This window comes from Strix uralensis, chromosome 26, assembly GCF_047716275.1.
Source record: "Strix uralensis isolate ZFMK-TIS-50842 chromosome 26, bStrUra1, whole genome shotgun sequence".
Lineage (NCBI taxonomy): Eukaryota > Metazoa > Chordata > Aves > Strigiformes > Strigidae > Strix > Strix uralensis.
This window is the reverse complement of record NC_133997.1, coordinates 6,272,115-6,289,604: the sequence shown is the minus strand read 5'-3', so window position 1 is coordinate 6,289,604 and position 17,490 is coordinate 6,272,115. Positions and strand designations below refer to the sequence as shown.

At 42.4% G+C, this 17,490-nt stretch overlaps 1 protein-coding gene across 10 annotated transcripts in view; it reads left to right on the top strand.

Annotated features, from left to right (window-relative positions):
• PRDM10 (PR/SET domain 10) overlaps positions 1-17,490 on the top strand; it is a 46,004-nt gene that overhangs the window by 11,368 nt on the left and 17,146 nt on the right. For 8 of the 10 annotated variants that reach the window (XR_012626497.1, XM_074851180.1, XM_074851179.1 and 5 more), the window contains 9 exons: positions 1,405-1,464; positions 4,210-4,329; positions 5,319-5,526; positions 5,898-6,139; positions 7,218-7,421; positions 9,434-9,506; positions 10,158-10,275; positions 11,240-11,369; positions 13,953-14,180. Coding sequence is in view for 9 of the 10 variants with exons in the window: in XM_074851180.1 (XP_074707281.1) it covers positions 1,405-1,464; positions 4,210-4,329; positions 5,319-5,526; positions 5,898-6,139; positions 7,218-7,421; positions 9,434-9,506; positions 10,158-10,275; positions 11,240-11,369; positions 13,953-14,180 (1,383 nt within the window). In the remaining variant the exon portion in view is untranslated. The remainder of the gene's footprint in view (positions 1-1,404; positions 1,465-4,209; positions 4,330-5,318; positions 5,527-5,897; positions 6,140-7,217; positions 7,422-9,433; positions 9,507-10,157; positions 10,276-11,239; positions 11,370-13,952; positions 14,181-17,490) is intronic. The other 2 variants (XM_074851184.1, XM_074851185.1) reach the window with 2 other exon arrangements.

Sequence of the window (17,490 nt, the reverse complement as noted above, 5' to 3'; positions counted from 1 at the left end):
TTATTTCGCTGAAGGTGGATGAGATTATAATTAAATCAAAGGTGTTTTCCAAAACACAGATAATCTCTCCAGAAATTCTGCCTCTGTTGTATTCAGTAAAAAGCGAAGAGTGATCTATATGTCTTGTGGAAGAGTCCTTGTTTTGCATAGTACAGTTTTCATAATTGATAGTTACAATAACAGTCATGTCTTTTTGCAGAGGATCTCGGTGTATTCAGTCTAATTTGGTAGTCTTCAGAGAAGTTGTTGGTTTTATAGACCTAGCTTCTTTTTCTTCTTCATAATTATATCAAATAGCTTTTATTCTCTGACAGCATGTGTTTATACAGGGTTAATATAGTATGCATCTGTACCTCTGCGTGGACAGATAACAAAAAGGAACAGGCATGCTTTGTTGAGACTGTTTGATGATGTCTTTGCTGACAGGACAGATTAGCAATGCTACAAAGTGCACATAATTGACACCCGCAGCAACGCTGGCACAGCCTCGTGCAGCGTGGTCTCTCTCTTAGCTGTTATGTAAAAACAGTTCCTGTGTGGTGGGATGTTCTGAGGATAAGATATTTTGAGAGGATATCTCCCAGGAAGTTACTGACCAAGTAACTCCAAAACTCTGAATACTACCATTTTGTAAAAAAAGAGGTGTAGTTTTAAGACACTCACATGCAACTGAGATGAAATTATCGAAGCGCTAGTGGAATTTGTATTATGCCATGCTTTATTTTGTTGGAGCCAGACTGCTACAAGCTCAGATATTTCAAGTTTTGGCAAAGTAAGCAAGGCTGACCTCACTCAATACTTAGTTCTTATCTGACTCTTGCCTTTCCAAAGGGGAAGCCCTCCCATCAGGGCTGTTTTTGCAGGCGACTGTAAGAATATTGGAGTTGGCATGTCTTCTATGAAATTAAAAAACCAACATCCTTGCCTTATCAAACTTACATGTAGGATATGCCTGATATCTGCATGCTTTCTTTTGAGGAACTCTCCTGTGAATTTGCAGAAAGATAAAGTTAATAGTCATCTTCTGTCCTGCCCTCAAGTATTACTTGGCTTTCATCCAGCTATTGAATTTCATTCTGTAGAATTTATTAAATCAGCAATTGACAAAGTAATTTCTGTATTAAAAAAAAAAAAAATCCTGTGAAGCACTTTAAGTATGTAGATAAAAAAAGTGCCACATAAATATGATACTATCTTTTTATGGAACACTACCTATTTTTAGTTTAATCTCTCTGCATGTCGGTTCACATGGGTAAGTTGAATTAGTCTGCTGTGGTAGTAGGCACATTCCAAGTTACCAAAGGATCCAGTATGGATCATTTCGTGGTGGCAGGGTAATTTTTGTGTGAGTTGGGAGTAAACAACCCCAAGGCCGGTTTGATAAGCCTTTTTCACTTTGTCTAGACTCTGTTTACAGATCCGTCCCAAGTGGCTTACGTCCAACAGGATGCCACCACCCAGCAGGTAAGAAGGAGACATTATTTTCCTTGGGCCTGAAACTGTAAGGAAACTGTTACCGAAGGTAAAGGGCCATTGTTGTGGTGCTAGAGCGTAATAAGCTGTCTCTGAATTTGTCAAACGGCAGTCTTCAGCCATGCACTGTCATCCCAGGGATCAAGGGCAAAACGCTTACGATAACAAGCCACTGTTATCTTGGCTAGCTTGTGCATGAATGACAATAAAAGAGAGCTTGAGTTTATTCTTTTTAATTCACGTTCAACAAAAATACTAACTTACTGCCCCAGATATATTGAAAAATCTTTCAACAGTGTCCCTTCAAGTCAGCAAGCTGATGTGGCTGACTTGATTTTAATGTGTCATTCTGGAAAGACTGGGTTTGCAGTTGTCCTCGTACAGATTCTGATCCAAATGCCTTGAAGTCCATAAAAGGCTCTTGAGAGATACAAACTTTGGATCAAATTCTATGTTTACTAGAAACTTCACAGGAAATTAATTGTAAAACCTGAAGGAGTTCAATTACTGGCTCCCTTGCCTTACCGGGGCATCCCAGGTCTGGTGTGCTTGCCAGTGTGAAGTGGGCTAGGAACAGAATAAAATGGGAGCCCATGTTTATAAACTGCTGATGATTTTTCATTTTTTCATCCGCCGTGGATAGGAAGGTTTTGTTGTTAACTTTTACTAGTATCTTTGGGGACTGCACTGTGGTATAGGTGCTTTCAGATCTAGATCTCTAGTTCAAATTCTCTGCTTGTCATAGAGGCTTAAAATCATTACTGCTTGGTGAGTCTTTAATGGCATGTGTGAATGGACGTGTTAGACCTGGATCATTACTAATGCCATCATTAAAATGCGTATTTATTGACAGTCTTGGGGCAGAGCAAAGGGTTGAATGTGCACTGAAAATAAATTTTCTTCTTGCTAAAAGCAGACCTAAACTGTTGAGGCACAGGCAGGAAACGATATGACTGACACAGTAAAGTGTTACCTGTTTTCTTTCAGTTCACTGGAGGTGTTTGGAGTGTCATTCTGGAATTTTTTGCCACATTGGTTTCCTTGCGTTGAGAAGCTGAAAAGTCCTATTTAACTGCCTTAAAGCTCGCTTAACAAATAAATATATGATCTAATTAAAAGTAGAAATCACTTATATGTGCAGTGCAAAAGACACTGACAGCAGAGGTGGCCTGCTGTACTATCCCACGTCGAGTATCAGGGGCATGAGCACTTGTCTGTGTGTCCTCAGCCCGTCTTTCCTTCCGGCACTGTCCGACGACCATCCCAGCAGAGATGTTCATTTGCTCGTGAAGGGTTAGTCCCTCATTGTGGCAGCTCCTGCCTTTGCAGGTGGTTTTACATCAGCATTTCACATGGGACATCCCTGAACTGACAACAAATATTAAAATAATAATCAAAACTCCTCTTGTCTTTCAAAAGAAACTTTTCTTTTTAAAAAGAAATTGAAAGGTTTTTAAAAATAAGGCCTATATTCCTTGCAGTGTCTGACGTGGAAGTGAAAGTAAAGATGTGTTTGAAGTGTGATTAGTAGTAGGAAATGCTAATATGAGGTACAAATAGACACAAGCTTGTGTGAACCTCTCATTGCTGGCAGACCTGGAGGTGTGCCATTGAATAATGATGCCTTTTCTGTTGCCACTTGGCATCAGAAATGTCAATACCAGACAGCTTGGTTCAGCTGTTGTCTTGGCAGTTTCCTGCTCACTGTCACATGGTCCCCTGAAGTCTTTTTGCTGTAGTTTCAAAGCGGTTTCATAAATTACTCTTAATACCTCTTTAAACAGAACAGCTAGATTTGAAGTTTTAAGACTATGTGCTTGTGTTAGGGATTTTCTTGCCTGCTCCTTCAGTGCTGGCACAATTAGCTGTTCTCAGATTTATCTGATATTTTTCAGCCCTCCATAGAGGGGTGGGGGCTTTAATTTTTTCATAAAAGCTGCTTAACAGTCAGAGGCACAAACTAAAGCCACATGATGTCAGCTGTAGAGAAGGATGAAAAATCATGTGGGATAACAGTGTAAATTCCTGTATAGATAAGCAGGAAGCAAAAGACAGGAAAGGTGATTCCTATAATCTTAATTCTGCTTTGTTTTATTGCTGAATGGATAGGAGTAGTATGATAATATGCATTAATTTTCCTGTTACTACACAAAAAAAATGAGTACGAAAACAAATAAAAATGTATAGTGACCAAATAATGTAAAGGAAAAATAATAGCTGGAGTCCTCTCATTTGAGTGCTTGATCTTCCAATGAGGTCAATACACCATTTTGTTCTTATAATGGATCTTGGTTTGCTTCAGAAAAAGAAAGATAGGCAAAAAGAGGAGATGTTTCTTTTTCCTTTACTTTTTCCCTGAAAAACCCCACAAATTTGGACATAGAAGAGAAAAAGACCCCAAATCATTGGTTGTACCAAGAGCTAAAGCGCTCCTCACATCTGGTTTTAGTGCAGTTTGAACCCAGGCTGGATAGGACCCTAATTTAAAGCCAAAAGCGCGAGACAGGAAACTCAAAAGTTGCAAAATCTAGACTGAGTTTTGAAGCTTTTCCCTTGGTCCCCAGATCTACAGGTTTTGTCCAAGTCCATCATCCCTACCAAGAAAAAAAAAAAAAAAATTCAAATGCTGCGATTTTTGACCTAGCATAGGGCTCCAGGGAGCTTTGCATGCAGGGCACTGCCCGTATGTGACTGATGGAAATGCCGCAGTGCTAAAATGAGTGCCTATAATTTTAGGTAACTGTGCTCTTGCCTGCTGCTGCTCAGAGCATGAATCCCACCAACCTGTCCGTGCTCGGCAACGTTGCCGAATCCCCCCAGCAAATGGCTCTGGAGCAGGGTCCGCAAGCAGATAGAGTAAGTTGCCAGGCACCCTTTTCTTTTAACTGTACGAGTACACTGATTTCATTGCTCCATTGTCTCGGGTGATGAAACGCGTCTGAGCGGTACGGGAGGAGATGTGAGAAAGCTGTAGTGCAGATTTGTACCGTCTTTCGTAGTCTCACCATGGAATGTGTGGGTTTTTTAGGAGAGATCGTGTATTTAATATACAGAGAAACCTGTTCTGCAGATAGTTCTGTCTTGAGCAGCCGCCTTAAAATACTCTTCTCAGCTTTGAAAAGCAAAGTTAACAGAAGGTGTAATGCTGACTGTCACGTAGGACCAACATCCACTGGTTCTCTTTGCCAGTCTTTTCAGACAGCTTTACTGTGTGTAATATTTCTTGTTCTCTACCTGAGAAACCTGTGTGGGTGATGGAATATTCCGTCAATTATTTTTTCTTTTTTTTTTTTTTTTTTTTTTTGTAGGGAAAGAAAGGGATAAACTTTAAAATTAGCGAAAGAATACAATGTCCTCAACTGTCCTCCATGTCCCATAGTTTATATCTGGTCCCCATGTTCTCCCGTATTGATCTCTACGTGTGTGCTCTGGGGATTGTGTTTGATCGTACGAAAGGAGAGATCACGTGCCAAAGTGCCGGATTCTCTCACTTGTACAGAAGTTGTTAAAATACAGCCTTGGGCTCTGGATAATTTCCACAGAGCCTGGATTTTGTTTCAGCCCTTCTGTGAGGGTCCAGAACTACTCTGATACCATTTTCTTCTCCCGAGAAGTCAGTCCTTGACAGAGTGACACAGAGCTGTCCTGAGTGAGGCTGTCAGCAGCAGCGATGCAAAACATCCCTCAGCAATCGTTTATCATGTCGCTTCACTTTCCCTTGTCCTTCTTTCCATTACCAAAGGAAGCAGAAAGGGTAGACTAGCACAAACCTTCATTGCTCATCTTTAAGAGTGTTTTTCTTCCTGAATCAGTTTTGATTGTTCGGTTGTGATTTCTCTCCTCAGGCATCGTTACCGGTGCATAACCAGGTGTTACCTCCTATGGAGGCAGTGGATGGTTCTGACCCTTTAGCACCTCTGCAGAATCAGATGGGAAGGATGGAAACAAAAGAGGAAGATGATGAGGATGAAGATGAGGATGAAGATGGGGAAGACACTGATATGGATGAATGGGATCCAGACCCACCTCGACCCTTTGATCCCAATGATTTGTGTAAGCATATGACGTAGCACGTAGTGTATTAGCTGCCCTGCTCTTTTTTCTTTCCCCTCTATCAGCCCTTTAGTAAATGGAGCCAAAAACCATTCAGATTTTAGCAGTAATAAGTAAACCCCTTTATACCCAGAAATGTAGACTGATATCGAGCTGCCTTACTGAAAAGGCAAAGTTCTGTCTTAGGTGGAGTCTCAGAGCTGTTTTGCAGCAGGCTGCCCTCTCTACTGTTTTAAAATGTAGACAGACTATTGGAATAAATGTTCCCACAGCTGAGCCAAAGATGTTTAGAGAGAGATAAGGCTGTCTCTTCCGAGCTGGTGCGTGAGTGTCTGCCTGACAGTCATGTCCTCTCTGACTTTGTGTTGTAGGGTGTGAAGAGTGTAATAACGCACATCCCTCTGTGTGTCCGAAACACGGACCTTTGCATCCAATCCCCAACCGGCCTGTGCTGACCAGGGCGAGAGCTAGCCTCCCCTTGGTGCTCTATATAGACAGGTTTTTGGGAGGCGTGTTCTCCAAAAGACGTATCCCAAAACGCACACAGTTTGGACCTGTGGAAGGACCCCTGGTTAGACAAACCGAACTCAAAGACTGCTATATCCATTTGAAGGTAAGGGTGTGCATGCGAGAGAAGAGGAGGGATCAATTTGTGCTTAAGCTTTGATTTTTCGTGAGTGTGTTGCTCTGCCTCGGTCAGTTCACTGGAGATGTTCTTTTGTTACTTCCATCTCTGAATGCAACTCGGAAATACCCAGATTGAAATCTGCTGTTATTCAGGGAGACACAATAATGGTGGTGAATATTCTGGCATTATGGTGTTGTGATGTATAGGACTCATAACGTGGAATGCTGTGAATCACTCTCACATGGGCTGAAGCAGCATCTGGACATAAATACAGCAGCCCCATCTGAGGATCTTTTGCAACCGTTATTTTGTGTCATGCTGTAACTTAAGTTAAAAATATTTTTCTTCCCCTTTCCCTCCTCTCCCCCACAAGATGTAGGGGAGAGGAGAGTTTTTTCTCCCCTTCCTCATGCCAAGTCGTTGGTGGGAGGTATAATGGATTTGACTGACTTTTACCCATTTATTTACTGGTTTCATTACAGGAATTGGTCCTTTATTTGCTGGAGATTAGGCCCACAGTCTTAGGAGCACTGGGCTCTGATGGTCAGTGTCTGACAAGGAAGTTGTGACCACAGACAGATTCAGTAACCCAACAGAAGTTCAGCTAAAGAAGTGCTGCTTCCAGCTTGAGGCAGTGTCATGGGTCAAGAAAGGAAAGGAGAAGTGGGTCTGCCAGTTAGGAACATCTGACAACTGATGCCCTATAGCTGACTAAAGCTGCAGCTTCTTGTGCCTCGTTTATAGCTGCACGTCAAGGATTTTGCCTGAGCCTTTTAATGAATGCTTCTTGCCCTTGAAAGCCATGGAAGGGTCCATCATGTCTCCATAGTTAAATCCCTGCCTGTTTTTAAGTATTTTTTTTAAGCACTGCCTGTTTCTGGATCCCTGTTAGCAAAGAGAAAATTAACTATGCCTTCATTGCTTTCCTAATTCATTGCTTTCCTAAAAGTTGTGTGGGCACAATAGTTGGTTTGGTTGGTGGGTTTTTTTTTTTCAGAAACTCAAATTCTTTTGAACCTGCTGCCAGGCAGTTACAGTCACATGTAATTGGATTTTGCTACAGGTTTCTCTTGATAAGGGTGACAGAAAAGACAGAGATTTGCAAGAGGACCTGTGGTTTGAACTTTCTAGCGAGGCTCTTTGTAACTGGATGATGTTTGTGCGTCCAGCTCAAAACCATCTGGAGCAGAACCTGGTAGCGTATCAGTACGGCCACCATATTTATTACACAACCATTAAAAACGTGGAGCCCAAGCAGGAACTCAAGGTATGGCATTGCTCGTGTTTTGTGACTCATTTTTCTGCTGATGAAATCAAATCTTAGAGTTGCTACCTAATAAGTGCATCTCCAAGTGCCAGAAATGATTGCTGTAAATAGTTTTAAGGGGTTTTTTTGTCTGATAAAGCACATGATGGCCTGAATCAAATGTCACTGAAGTCAGTAAGTAGTTAGCCAGCAACTTAGAGATTTTAAATGAGCTTTGGCTCAGGTATAGAATGAGGAAGTTTAGAATAAGAGTATGTAAATTATTTGTCTGTCACTGTCATGCTTTACACTGCATATATTTTGCTGATGCAATCTAATTTTTATTGCAGCAGTCTTATTCTTTTTAGTTCTGGATGCCCTTTCCAGTTAGTCCTGTGTGCCCTTGACTTGTTTTCTGGTGCCTTAAGTGAATATGGTCTCTCACTTTACCTGGCTTTCCTGGAACTTTTGAAACTTTGCATGTGGAAAATGATAAAGGATATTGTGGCTTCCCTGTGAGTTACTTTTTGTTCCCTCTCAAAATGTATTGATTACTTTGAGCTCAGCGTGGCTGGCTGAGATGGCCTTCATTTTCAACATCCTTTGGGGAACTGGGGGTAACCAAAAAACTTTGACATCAGGAAATTGTTTGTTCTTCTTCAAATATTTTCTTGCACGTAAACTTCAACGATTTAACCCCAAAAAAAGGGTTTTAAACACACTTAGCTAAACCAGGGCAAAAGCCTGCTTATACACTTGTTGCTGATTTTTAAGAGTAGGATTCTTTTTGGTTTCTCTGATTTGTTTAAGCTGAATCTCTAGAAACCTTGTTAATCCATTTTAAGTGTATCCAAACATCATTTTCTCAACAGTTTTAAAATCAATCTGAAATCAGACTTTAATGAAATCTGTACAGACCTGTCTGCAGAAGCACCATTTTTCTGGCTTTACGTGTTAGTAGCGTCTTTTGGGGTAAAATTGGTTAGATAATTGAAAAAGGATTACCTAGGCTCTGTAATGTGTTTTCCTCCCCAAGTGGATGTAGGGCATTCATATGAGTTTTGTCCAAAGATTGAACTAGGAGGATCAGTCAGTTGAAGTTGAGAGCTTCGTACTGTGTGACAGGTGAGTAGTCTAGGAGCTCCAGGCTTTCTTCTTTGTCCAGCCAGGGAGATTCCTGCAAAGTAACACGTACCTGCTGGGGAAGTCTTTGCAGGAATTAGAAATCCCACTCACCGCTGCTACAAAGACCGCCTGCGGCCCAGTACAAGTTTAAACTTGCCCAGATATTTCATGCTGAAAATCTGTACATGCCTTCTTTGAGAAATCTCTTCTAAAACTGAACCTTTTTAATCAAACAGATAAAATGAGAAATGATGCCAGAATTCTCAGCTAAACGTGAGCATCTGATTTTAGGCTCTTATAAACTTTGTCTTTCTGCCTCCTGTGGTTGTCTCTGCTGAAGGCTTCCTAAATCCTTTGTGTAATGAAAGTGGGTCCATCATGCTGCAGCCTGGCAGATCTTTCTTTTGGGAAGCAGGACCATATTACTTCAATCCTTCAGAAGTTCAGAAACATTTAAAATGAGTCTCTGTGGACAGTGCTGCCTATTGTCTACGTAAAGAAAGCAGGAAAGAAATGGGAAATCCCCCGAGTTAACTACTTTTCCATTCCTCTTGGTACAACCAGTAACAGTACTCTGCTGACATCCATCCTTTACCATCATACAGTCAGGTCTAAAGAGATTAATCTTACTTCCTTTAGAGCTACTGGTAGCCATGTGTGAGATTAACATTCATATTAGGAGGCTGTGCCTTAAAATTAAATGGATATGCTTTCTGAGCAACGCTCTTTTATTTCTCAGTGGGGGCATATTGATCTCAACAGGCTTTATTATTGAGGATGAAAGGAGCAATAAGAGTTAGTGGTTGAGGCAAGTGAAGTAAATGTATTGCTTAAAAACCATTTTCAAATGAATTCCCTCTAGTTTTGGTTCCATCTAAGTGTTCTGTTATGTTGTATTCCTGTTGCAGGTGTGGTACGCTGCCTCTTATGCAGAGTTTGTGAACCAGAAGATCCATGACATATCTGAGGAGGAAAGGAAGGGTAACTTGGGCTCTTCTGCTCTCAGTTTTTGCTGCATGATGTGCTGGATGTTGTACTTCTTAGTTTCAAGTATACGGCCTGTATAGTGCTCCCAAATTTCTGCTAGGTTAAGAAAAGTTAAACCAGATTTAGATTTTATTATCGGGACTTATTTCTACTAACTCTTCTCATGCTAATATCACACTAATTTAACCTTTTGCCTCAGTTTCTGGGGAAGCATTAGGTTGTTGCTGGAAACAGGTATGTTTCTGTACTTCATGTCTAATGCCTGTGTCGTAAACTGATGTGCTACTGCTTTAGATAGAGAAATTTCTCTTGACCTCCCCTAACTCATGCCAGAGACAGAATCCTGCAAGTGCTCTTCCATAGAGGGGTAGATTTCCAAAACTCCCTGAATTTTAAGCCATGTTTATAGTCCATGTGAATTGTCCCCAGTGACCTTTTTGTCTTTCTGTGAAGAGCTGTAGTCATGCCACGGTGCAGAGGGGATAAAAGCAAAGCTAAATGGAGCAGTGCTGGGTATTTGCAGTCTGCCTAACCTTCAGGGAAGAAATATGGCCCACAGAGGACAGAAAGGCTTGGGGAAGAAAAATGAGGCGTTTAATTGGTGGTGACTGAAATGCTGTTATTGACATTTCCAACTGAACATAGTTCTCAGAGAGCAAGAGAAGAACTGGCCGTGTTACGAGTGCAATCGTCGTTTCATGAGCTCAGAGCAACTCCAGCAGCACCTCAACTCCCACGATGAGAAGCTGGACTTCTTCAGCAGGTACTGAAAGCTCTAGCTGTCTCTGTGTATCACTGTGGTGCTTCCCCAAAGTTGCAGAGAGGAGGGTCTTTGCCCCACAGATCTTACTGACCAACTTGGGTACCCTTGAGAGAACGGCTCAGCACCTCAAGGTAAGAATGTGGCACCAGGAAGCTGCTTGACCTAAGGGACTTTGCGAAAGAAATAGCTTGAGGGAAATAAAAACCCCATTGAAACTGGTGAGATTTTTTTTGTTTGTTTGCGTTTGGTTTTTCGCCAATGACTTAAAAAATTACAATATTTGGGTACCACAATACTGAAATACTGGTGCTTCTCAGATGTGTGCAGATACAGAGCTTGGAGAACAAGACTTCTAGTGCTTTGGCTCCTCAGTGGGCTGGCAAGATAGTTTATCCTGACCCATTAAAAGCTGAATCTACAAACATCCATCAGAGAGCAGAAGACATTGGTGCCTTCTTTTTCCTGAAACTTAGCAAGTGGCTGCATTTTGTTTGTTTTTTGACACAGAAAATTGTTCCTTTCAGTTTACTGCCTGACATCAATGGCTAAGTGCCTTTTTGGGGAGGGATGCTATGGCTTCGGGTTTTAAATTGGTTTCCTTGTGCACTGTTCCATCTAGCTGAAAATGCTTTCCAGCACACCGTGGACTGGGGTGTTGGAAGTAGAGCTGCCGTGGCAGAGGGCTTGCTAGAAGCCAGTAGTCCTCTTGGTCCCACAGTTACCAAAATAAATTTTAATGTGTTGTGGACTTTAATTTTTCACAGAGCACAAAATAAATAGATACGAGCCAGTACCCTATTTTTTTTTCTGCCAGAATTTCTTCAGGTTTTATTATTTACTGCAGAGCACTGTTACTGAGATGAATGGGTGAATAGTGGTGCTGAGAAAGAATGCATAAAATCAGTGGAGATTCCAAATCCATCTTTTTTTTTGTCTCTAACCTGGAGCACTATGTATTCTGCAGAGCCAGAGGCCGAGGTCGTGGGCGTGGAAAGAGGAGGTTTGGACCTGGCAGACGCCCGGGGCGCCCTCCCAAATTCATGCGTATGGAAGTAACCAGTGAAAATGGGGAAAAGTGTGAAGAAGGGACGCAGGTATATTTTTGGGGATGGAGAAAAGGAGAAAAAAAAAAAAATCATGTGGGATGTAAACTCTTGCCTAAAAGAATTTTGGGGCATCAGTGCAAATTGAGGGTGTGCTTTGGACTTATACCCAAGTAATTCTTGGTTTTCTATCTGGGATTCTCTGCCAGGGGAGCACACTACTTTCCTTCTATGAAAACTGTAAAATCACTTGCATTTCTACAGCAACTTTCATCCCAAAGCACTTAGCTGCGAGACAGGTTATTGCGGCAGTTTAGCAGCATCACAAAAGTAATATAGACAGTAAAACTGTAATGGGAATTTAGGTTCATATTTGTCCTTTCTGGAATGTGAGGTCAGAGCCTGCTCTTATAACTTGCTGGTAGAATTAAATCAGTTTGAGCTATGATTCTTTATGATGTTTTAATATTAACAAAAGGGCCTCCTGTAGGCATACTTACTGCAAAATGTTCTTTTGCTCGTGGCTGTTGGTTATATTCTGTAGGGACCTAATATGATGCATTTAAGTAAAATGCTAAATTCTCTCTGATGCTGACCATGCTTAGGTTACCACCAAATCCTTTTATGAAAGGTGTCAGAAGGGATCAGTGGCTTTGTTTTATGACTTAGCTGAAAGCTGATATCTGGGGCGGTAATTTTCCTCTGCCATCTCACTGGGTCATGGTTCAGTGCTGACTCAGAGGGAGGAATGTATACGTTGCCTACGAGTGTCTGTGCTCGTTTTCTGAGCCTGCAGGATTGCCCTAAATGTTGCATTAAGCGCAGACAGTTGCGAGATCACCCTCATTCCAAGCTGACATGACACAAGCCAGCTCCGTTTAGACAAGTAAGCATAATGCTGTTCCCAAACTCTTAACTCTGGAGACACAGGACTTACTGGGCGCAGTCCCATGCTGATGTGTCTGGTCTCTGACGGGAGGTGGCTCGCATCCTGCCCGCCCGGAGCATGGCCCAGAGCTAGCTCCCTTGTGTCTCTTAGAGTTGAGCAGGGTCACAGTTACGTCCCAAGCCTTTGGAGGCCTGCCTGCCTTGCCAATGACTAGGCATGAGTTCATCTGCCTGAGAACTTGAGACTCAGGGGGCTGTGAGCACAGTTTAGTGTCAGCAGGTGTGGAAACTCGCCACATAGACCAGGATGGGACATTTGGCTGGTAGATGGCTCTGCTAAGTGTCTCTGGTAAACATTCATGGTTTGTAACAGCTGCATTCCTGCTGGCACCTCAGTTTTTCTTCTCCCACACCTGCTTTTGCGCTTTGACAGTACCAGTCTGATACACTTTTGGCACTCTGTTTCCTAGCTTGTGCTTTTACAGAATTCCAGAATCATTTCGGTTGGAAAAGCCCTTGAAGCTCCTCCAGTCCAACCATGAACCTCACCCTGACCGTTCTCAACTCCACCAGATCCCTCAGTGCTGGGTCAACCCAACTCTTCAACTCCTCCAGGGATGGGGACTCCCCCCCTGCCCTGGGCAGCCCATTCCAACGCCCAACAACCCCTTCTGCAAAGAAATCCTTCCTAAGAGCCAGTCTGACCCTGCCCTGGCACAGCTTGAGGCCATTCCCTCTTGTCCTGGCACTGGTTCCTTGGCTCAAGAGACTCATCCCCCCTCTCTGCACCCTCCTTTCAGGGAGTTGCAGAGGGCCATGAGGTCTCCCCTCAGCCTCCTCTTTTCCAGACTAAACCCCCCCAGTTCCCTCAGCCGCTCCCCATCAGACCTGTGCTCCAGACCCTGCACCAGCTCCGTTGCCCTTCTCTGGACACGCTTGAGTAATTAAGTTTCCTTAGTTGTGTTAAGTGATACCAAGTAAGGATCTGTGGATTGTTTTTCTGTAATACAAGAGGATTCCATCCCAGAGGAGTTATTGCAACCTCCATGAAAAGAATGTAGCTTTTTGGCATGTGCTTTCTGCTCCCAACACCTTCCCTTTTTTGCTAATGAGAAAAAGGAGGAAACCAGCTTTGTGTGATAAATATAAGTGATGTATGCAGCTGGGTAGATGAGAGTACACAGAGCTTGGAAACTGGGTAGCAAAACACACAGTGCACTGTATAATCATCTCGTTTGTCACTCTCCAGTTCAGCACTCCAGCTAGTTTGTCAGAAAGGAGAAGTCACTGCATAACAATACACGATAATGTTTCAAAGTGACAACAGTTTCAACGAGACAGGAATTCTCTGCTTCCCCTGGTCTGTGCTAGTCACTTTGGTGGTATAATTTCTCACAGGTCAGCCTACATCATCTTTGGTTAAAGCAGTTGTAGTCATGAGTGCAGAAGAGCTTGCTTGGCTGTTAACAGCTGGGTCATTTGGATTGTCCGTGTCCAATCCGACAATCTGATGGCCACGAGAGTCGCCCACCTGCAGCGCTTCCTCCTGGCGCTCTGGATGTTGTTGCTGTAGGTGATCTGCTGTGAGCATCAGTGGAACGCAGCAGGAAAGTGTTAGTGTAGACACATTTTGTTTATAGCTTGTGATTTAAGTATGTAGAAATCTTGTTGTCTGCTGAGTATTATCAAAGCATTTTTCAGTGGGTGGGGGGAAATAATCACTGGTTGTATGATTTGCGATTTCAGGACTTGCTGCATTTTTCCAGCAAGGGGCAGTTTGATGAGGCCGGCCAAGCCACACTGAATGGGTTGGAGCAGCAGGAGCAGACTCCAGTGCCATCAGAGACGCAGTCGGCACTGGAGCAGCAGTCAGACAGCCACCCGCTACAGCTCCAGCCGCAGCATGATGAGAGCGCGGTGCCTACGCAGAGCACCATGACAGCAGATGACATGAGGCGAGCCAAGCGTATCAGGGTAAGCAAAGAGGACAGCGGATCACGTCTTCTCTCACCCTCTCCATTTGCTGTAACCCAGAGAACGCCGGACCTGCCTGCCAGGACCAGCTGGTCTCTTTCTCTCACTGTCGTATCCATTTCCAAATCCTGAATAAAGCATCTCCTTCCTAACAATTTTATTTGCACTGAAAGGAAGACAAATCTTGTGTAAAGAACTAGTATCTCACGAGGTGCTAGTGAGAACTGGTCACCAATTGGAGCGGATTCAATTCCAGCACAGTAATTCTTTCATAGAAACAGTCCATCCAAGCTGGCAAGCAGGAGTGCTTCAGACAGCCGGCTGAACGTGGTACTGTGGCACAGACTAATGACTTGTTCACAGCACCATCTGTGTCTCTCAGAACTCTTTTCTCGCAAACAGTTGCCAAAGAGGAACCACGACCTCAGTTTAGATCCACTTTGATGATGATATTTAGTGATAAAATCCTTTCTTGGGGTAGAAAAACCTGCCTGTCTTTGTGAGATTAAAACCTGTGCTAAGAGCTTTGTGTACCGACAGCATACACTTTGAGCCTGAGCTTTGTGTCAACTGGGTGAGCTGTTTTTTCTCTACTATGTGTGGGAGGGAAATGATTCAAGCAAATAATCCTTCAAGCCGTGTAACTGTGAGATTGGTTTATTTAGTCTAAAATCTTTTTTCTTCCATGTGTAAAATTTTGATTACAGAAAGGAACAGCTGCAATTGGGGTAAGACTTCATTTTTAGGGGATGAGAAAGGATTAGAAAAGGGTTGAGTAACTGTTCTGTATAGGGTGATGCTAAGCCGAATTGTGCTCTCAGTTTATAGCAATATATATGCAAGACCAGTGGTGGTGTTACCCCATAAATGCAGCAGCATATCTGGAAGGAAGCATTTGGCTCAGGCACGTTAAGACTGCAGAATTTTTAACCATATAAAATGCTTGCACTCTGAATGACAAGTAATTTGATTTTTCATATGTTAAAAGCTTGGGGGATTTTTACTGGATGTGTTGAAGGGTGGATAACAGAGTCCAAAGACAGATGCTAAGTTTTTGACAGTAAAGAGCATGGGTATTTACTGCTTACGATATGCCACAGCTTCCTCACGAGAAAGTTGAGGCCTGGGTGTGATGGGAGGTGGTGTAGCCTGTTTCCCTGAAATTTTGAACCCAAGATGTGAACTTAAGATCATCTTGAGGAGTAAATGTGGGAAGAAAGGGACAGAAATTCTGAAGTTACTTCTTCGTCTGGCGACTTAGCTTTTGTTGCGTGGAAATTCCTCACAAATGGATGACAACTAGGAGGAGTGCAGTGGTGGTTTAGTCCTTGGCGACATGTTTGTCTCTCCAAATCTCCCAAACTTCTCATACGTCTGGCAGCTCATGTTCAGCAGAGTCCTGGAGATGTTTCAAGAGAGGGGCAGAATGGCAGATGGATGGTTGCATAGCACCTTTCCATACTGCGTCAGACTGTGAGCAATGAGGGCTTGAGATAAGAGTGAACTCGCAAGCATTATTTTTTTTAAGCACTGGAAAATCACAGCACTCTCTAGCACCCTATGAGCACTCTCTAGCACCTTATGAGCACTCATTCAGTTCAGCTATTCACAGCACCTTCTTACGATAAGATGCACTTAATATTATAAGCAAGCAAACATTTGGTTTTAAGATGTGCAGTACATCATTTGCTTCCAAAGAACAGGCAGAAAGTCTTGACTCCTGATGACGATCTGGAGGCCTGTGTAGCTCTAGTTCTTCGTTATTACTCATGTAGGATTTAATTTTCAAAACCAGTAATTCTTTGAGTTGCTTCAACTTTTTCTAAGGTTTAAGGCAGTGATGCTCTGAGTGCTTTCGTTCTCAGTGAAAACACTGATCTCTGGTGCCCCAGGGTTCAAGTTCTGATAGGATCAGTTCATTTTTCAGCCTCTGCTTTAGAGCCTTAGAGATCAGACCTTAAATATGGCAGTCATGTCCTTAGTACTGGAAAGAGATACACCCACCCTTCAAGATACTCTTGTAACAAATTAGAGGACTGTTTGGTCCACAGCCAAAATGAATATTTGTTTTCAATTCAGTTCTGGGCAGTGTCCAGAGCATCTATGGGCTGATCCCAGAAACATCTACATTTCCAAATTACTTGTTGGTTGGTTTTTTTTTTTTTTTTTTTAACGTACAGACCTGATCCTAAAATGTCCTTTGTGTAGGTGACTGCTTTACTCAGAGGAAGGAACTGGCAGGGACCAGGGATATGATTTGGAAAGCACAGTTGCTTCATGCTGAAAGAAATGCAACTGGTTGTATAACAGAGTACAAACAGTACGATGAGGTTAAAAAAAGTCCCTACTCTTTAACTTTTTCACTCTTCTAATCCTTGCCCTGTTGTCATCCTGCCCTAATTATTCCCTTCTGCTAAAAGCATTTCATTCTCACTGTGGCTCTGCAGTAAGCATTACATCATTATTAATCAACTCTGAGAAAACATGAAAGGTCGCAAAACACCTTCAAGATTATCTGTGGTTTTTATCTTTGCCCTTTAACTCCCCTTGGGCAGTTATTAACTACAGGGTAAACCTTGAAGATCTGCTTAGTGTTTCCTGAGGCAAAAACCTCAAAGGAGTTTTGCCTAAGTAAAGAGTAAACTCTAGCTAGAAGAGCTGACCCTTGTAGTGACCCGCAGAAGCGTGACTATTGCAGAAGTCAAGGCTTCTGTTTTAAAGTCCATTGCATAACATAAGTATTTTTCTCTCCCTCAATGCTGCCTGCTCAGCTGGAGCTGCAGGTAGGTTTGGTTTGGTTTTTTGTTTCGTTGGGTTTTTGCTGTATCTGATCGAATGGTACGTAACAACATCGCCTTCTGTGTTGTTTTGTCCAACTTCTGTTTAGTGTTTCCTGATTGAGCCCACATCGTAAATTGTCACACTTGTTCTTCTTTAAGCAACCAATGTCCAGAACGGAGTGTTATCTGAATAACAATTTGCATTCCTCTAGTTCTTTTCATACTAATTAATCGCAAATTGAATTGAATAGTGAATGTTACAGGAGTAAACTAATCTAAGTGAATATTACAGGAGTAATCTGCTTGGATGAAATGCATAATAACCATCTTAAAGCTTTGGAGGATTTGTTTGTGCAATTGTTTGCACTGGATCAATGTTATCAGTTAACGAGACAACACTTAGTTCTCTTTTTCTGTTTTTATAGTTGATAGCTTATCTAACCAAAGAGCAGTAAAACGTTTTACCCTTCTGTAGCCTTTGAGATAGCAACGGGACTATGTAGATTTACATGGTATAGAAGTCTGGCCTG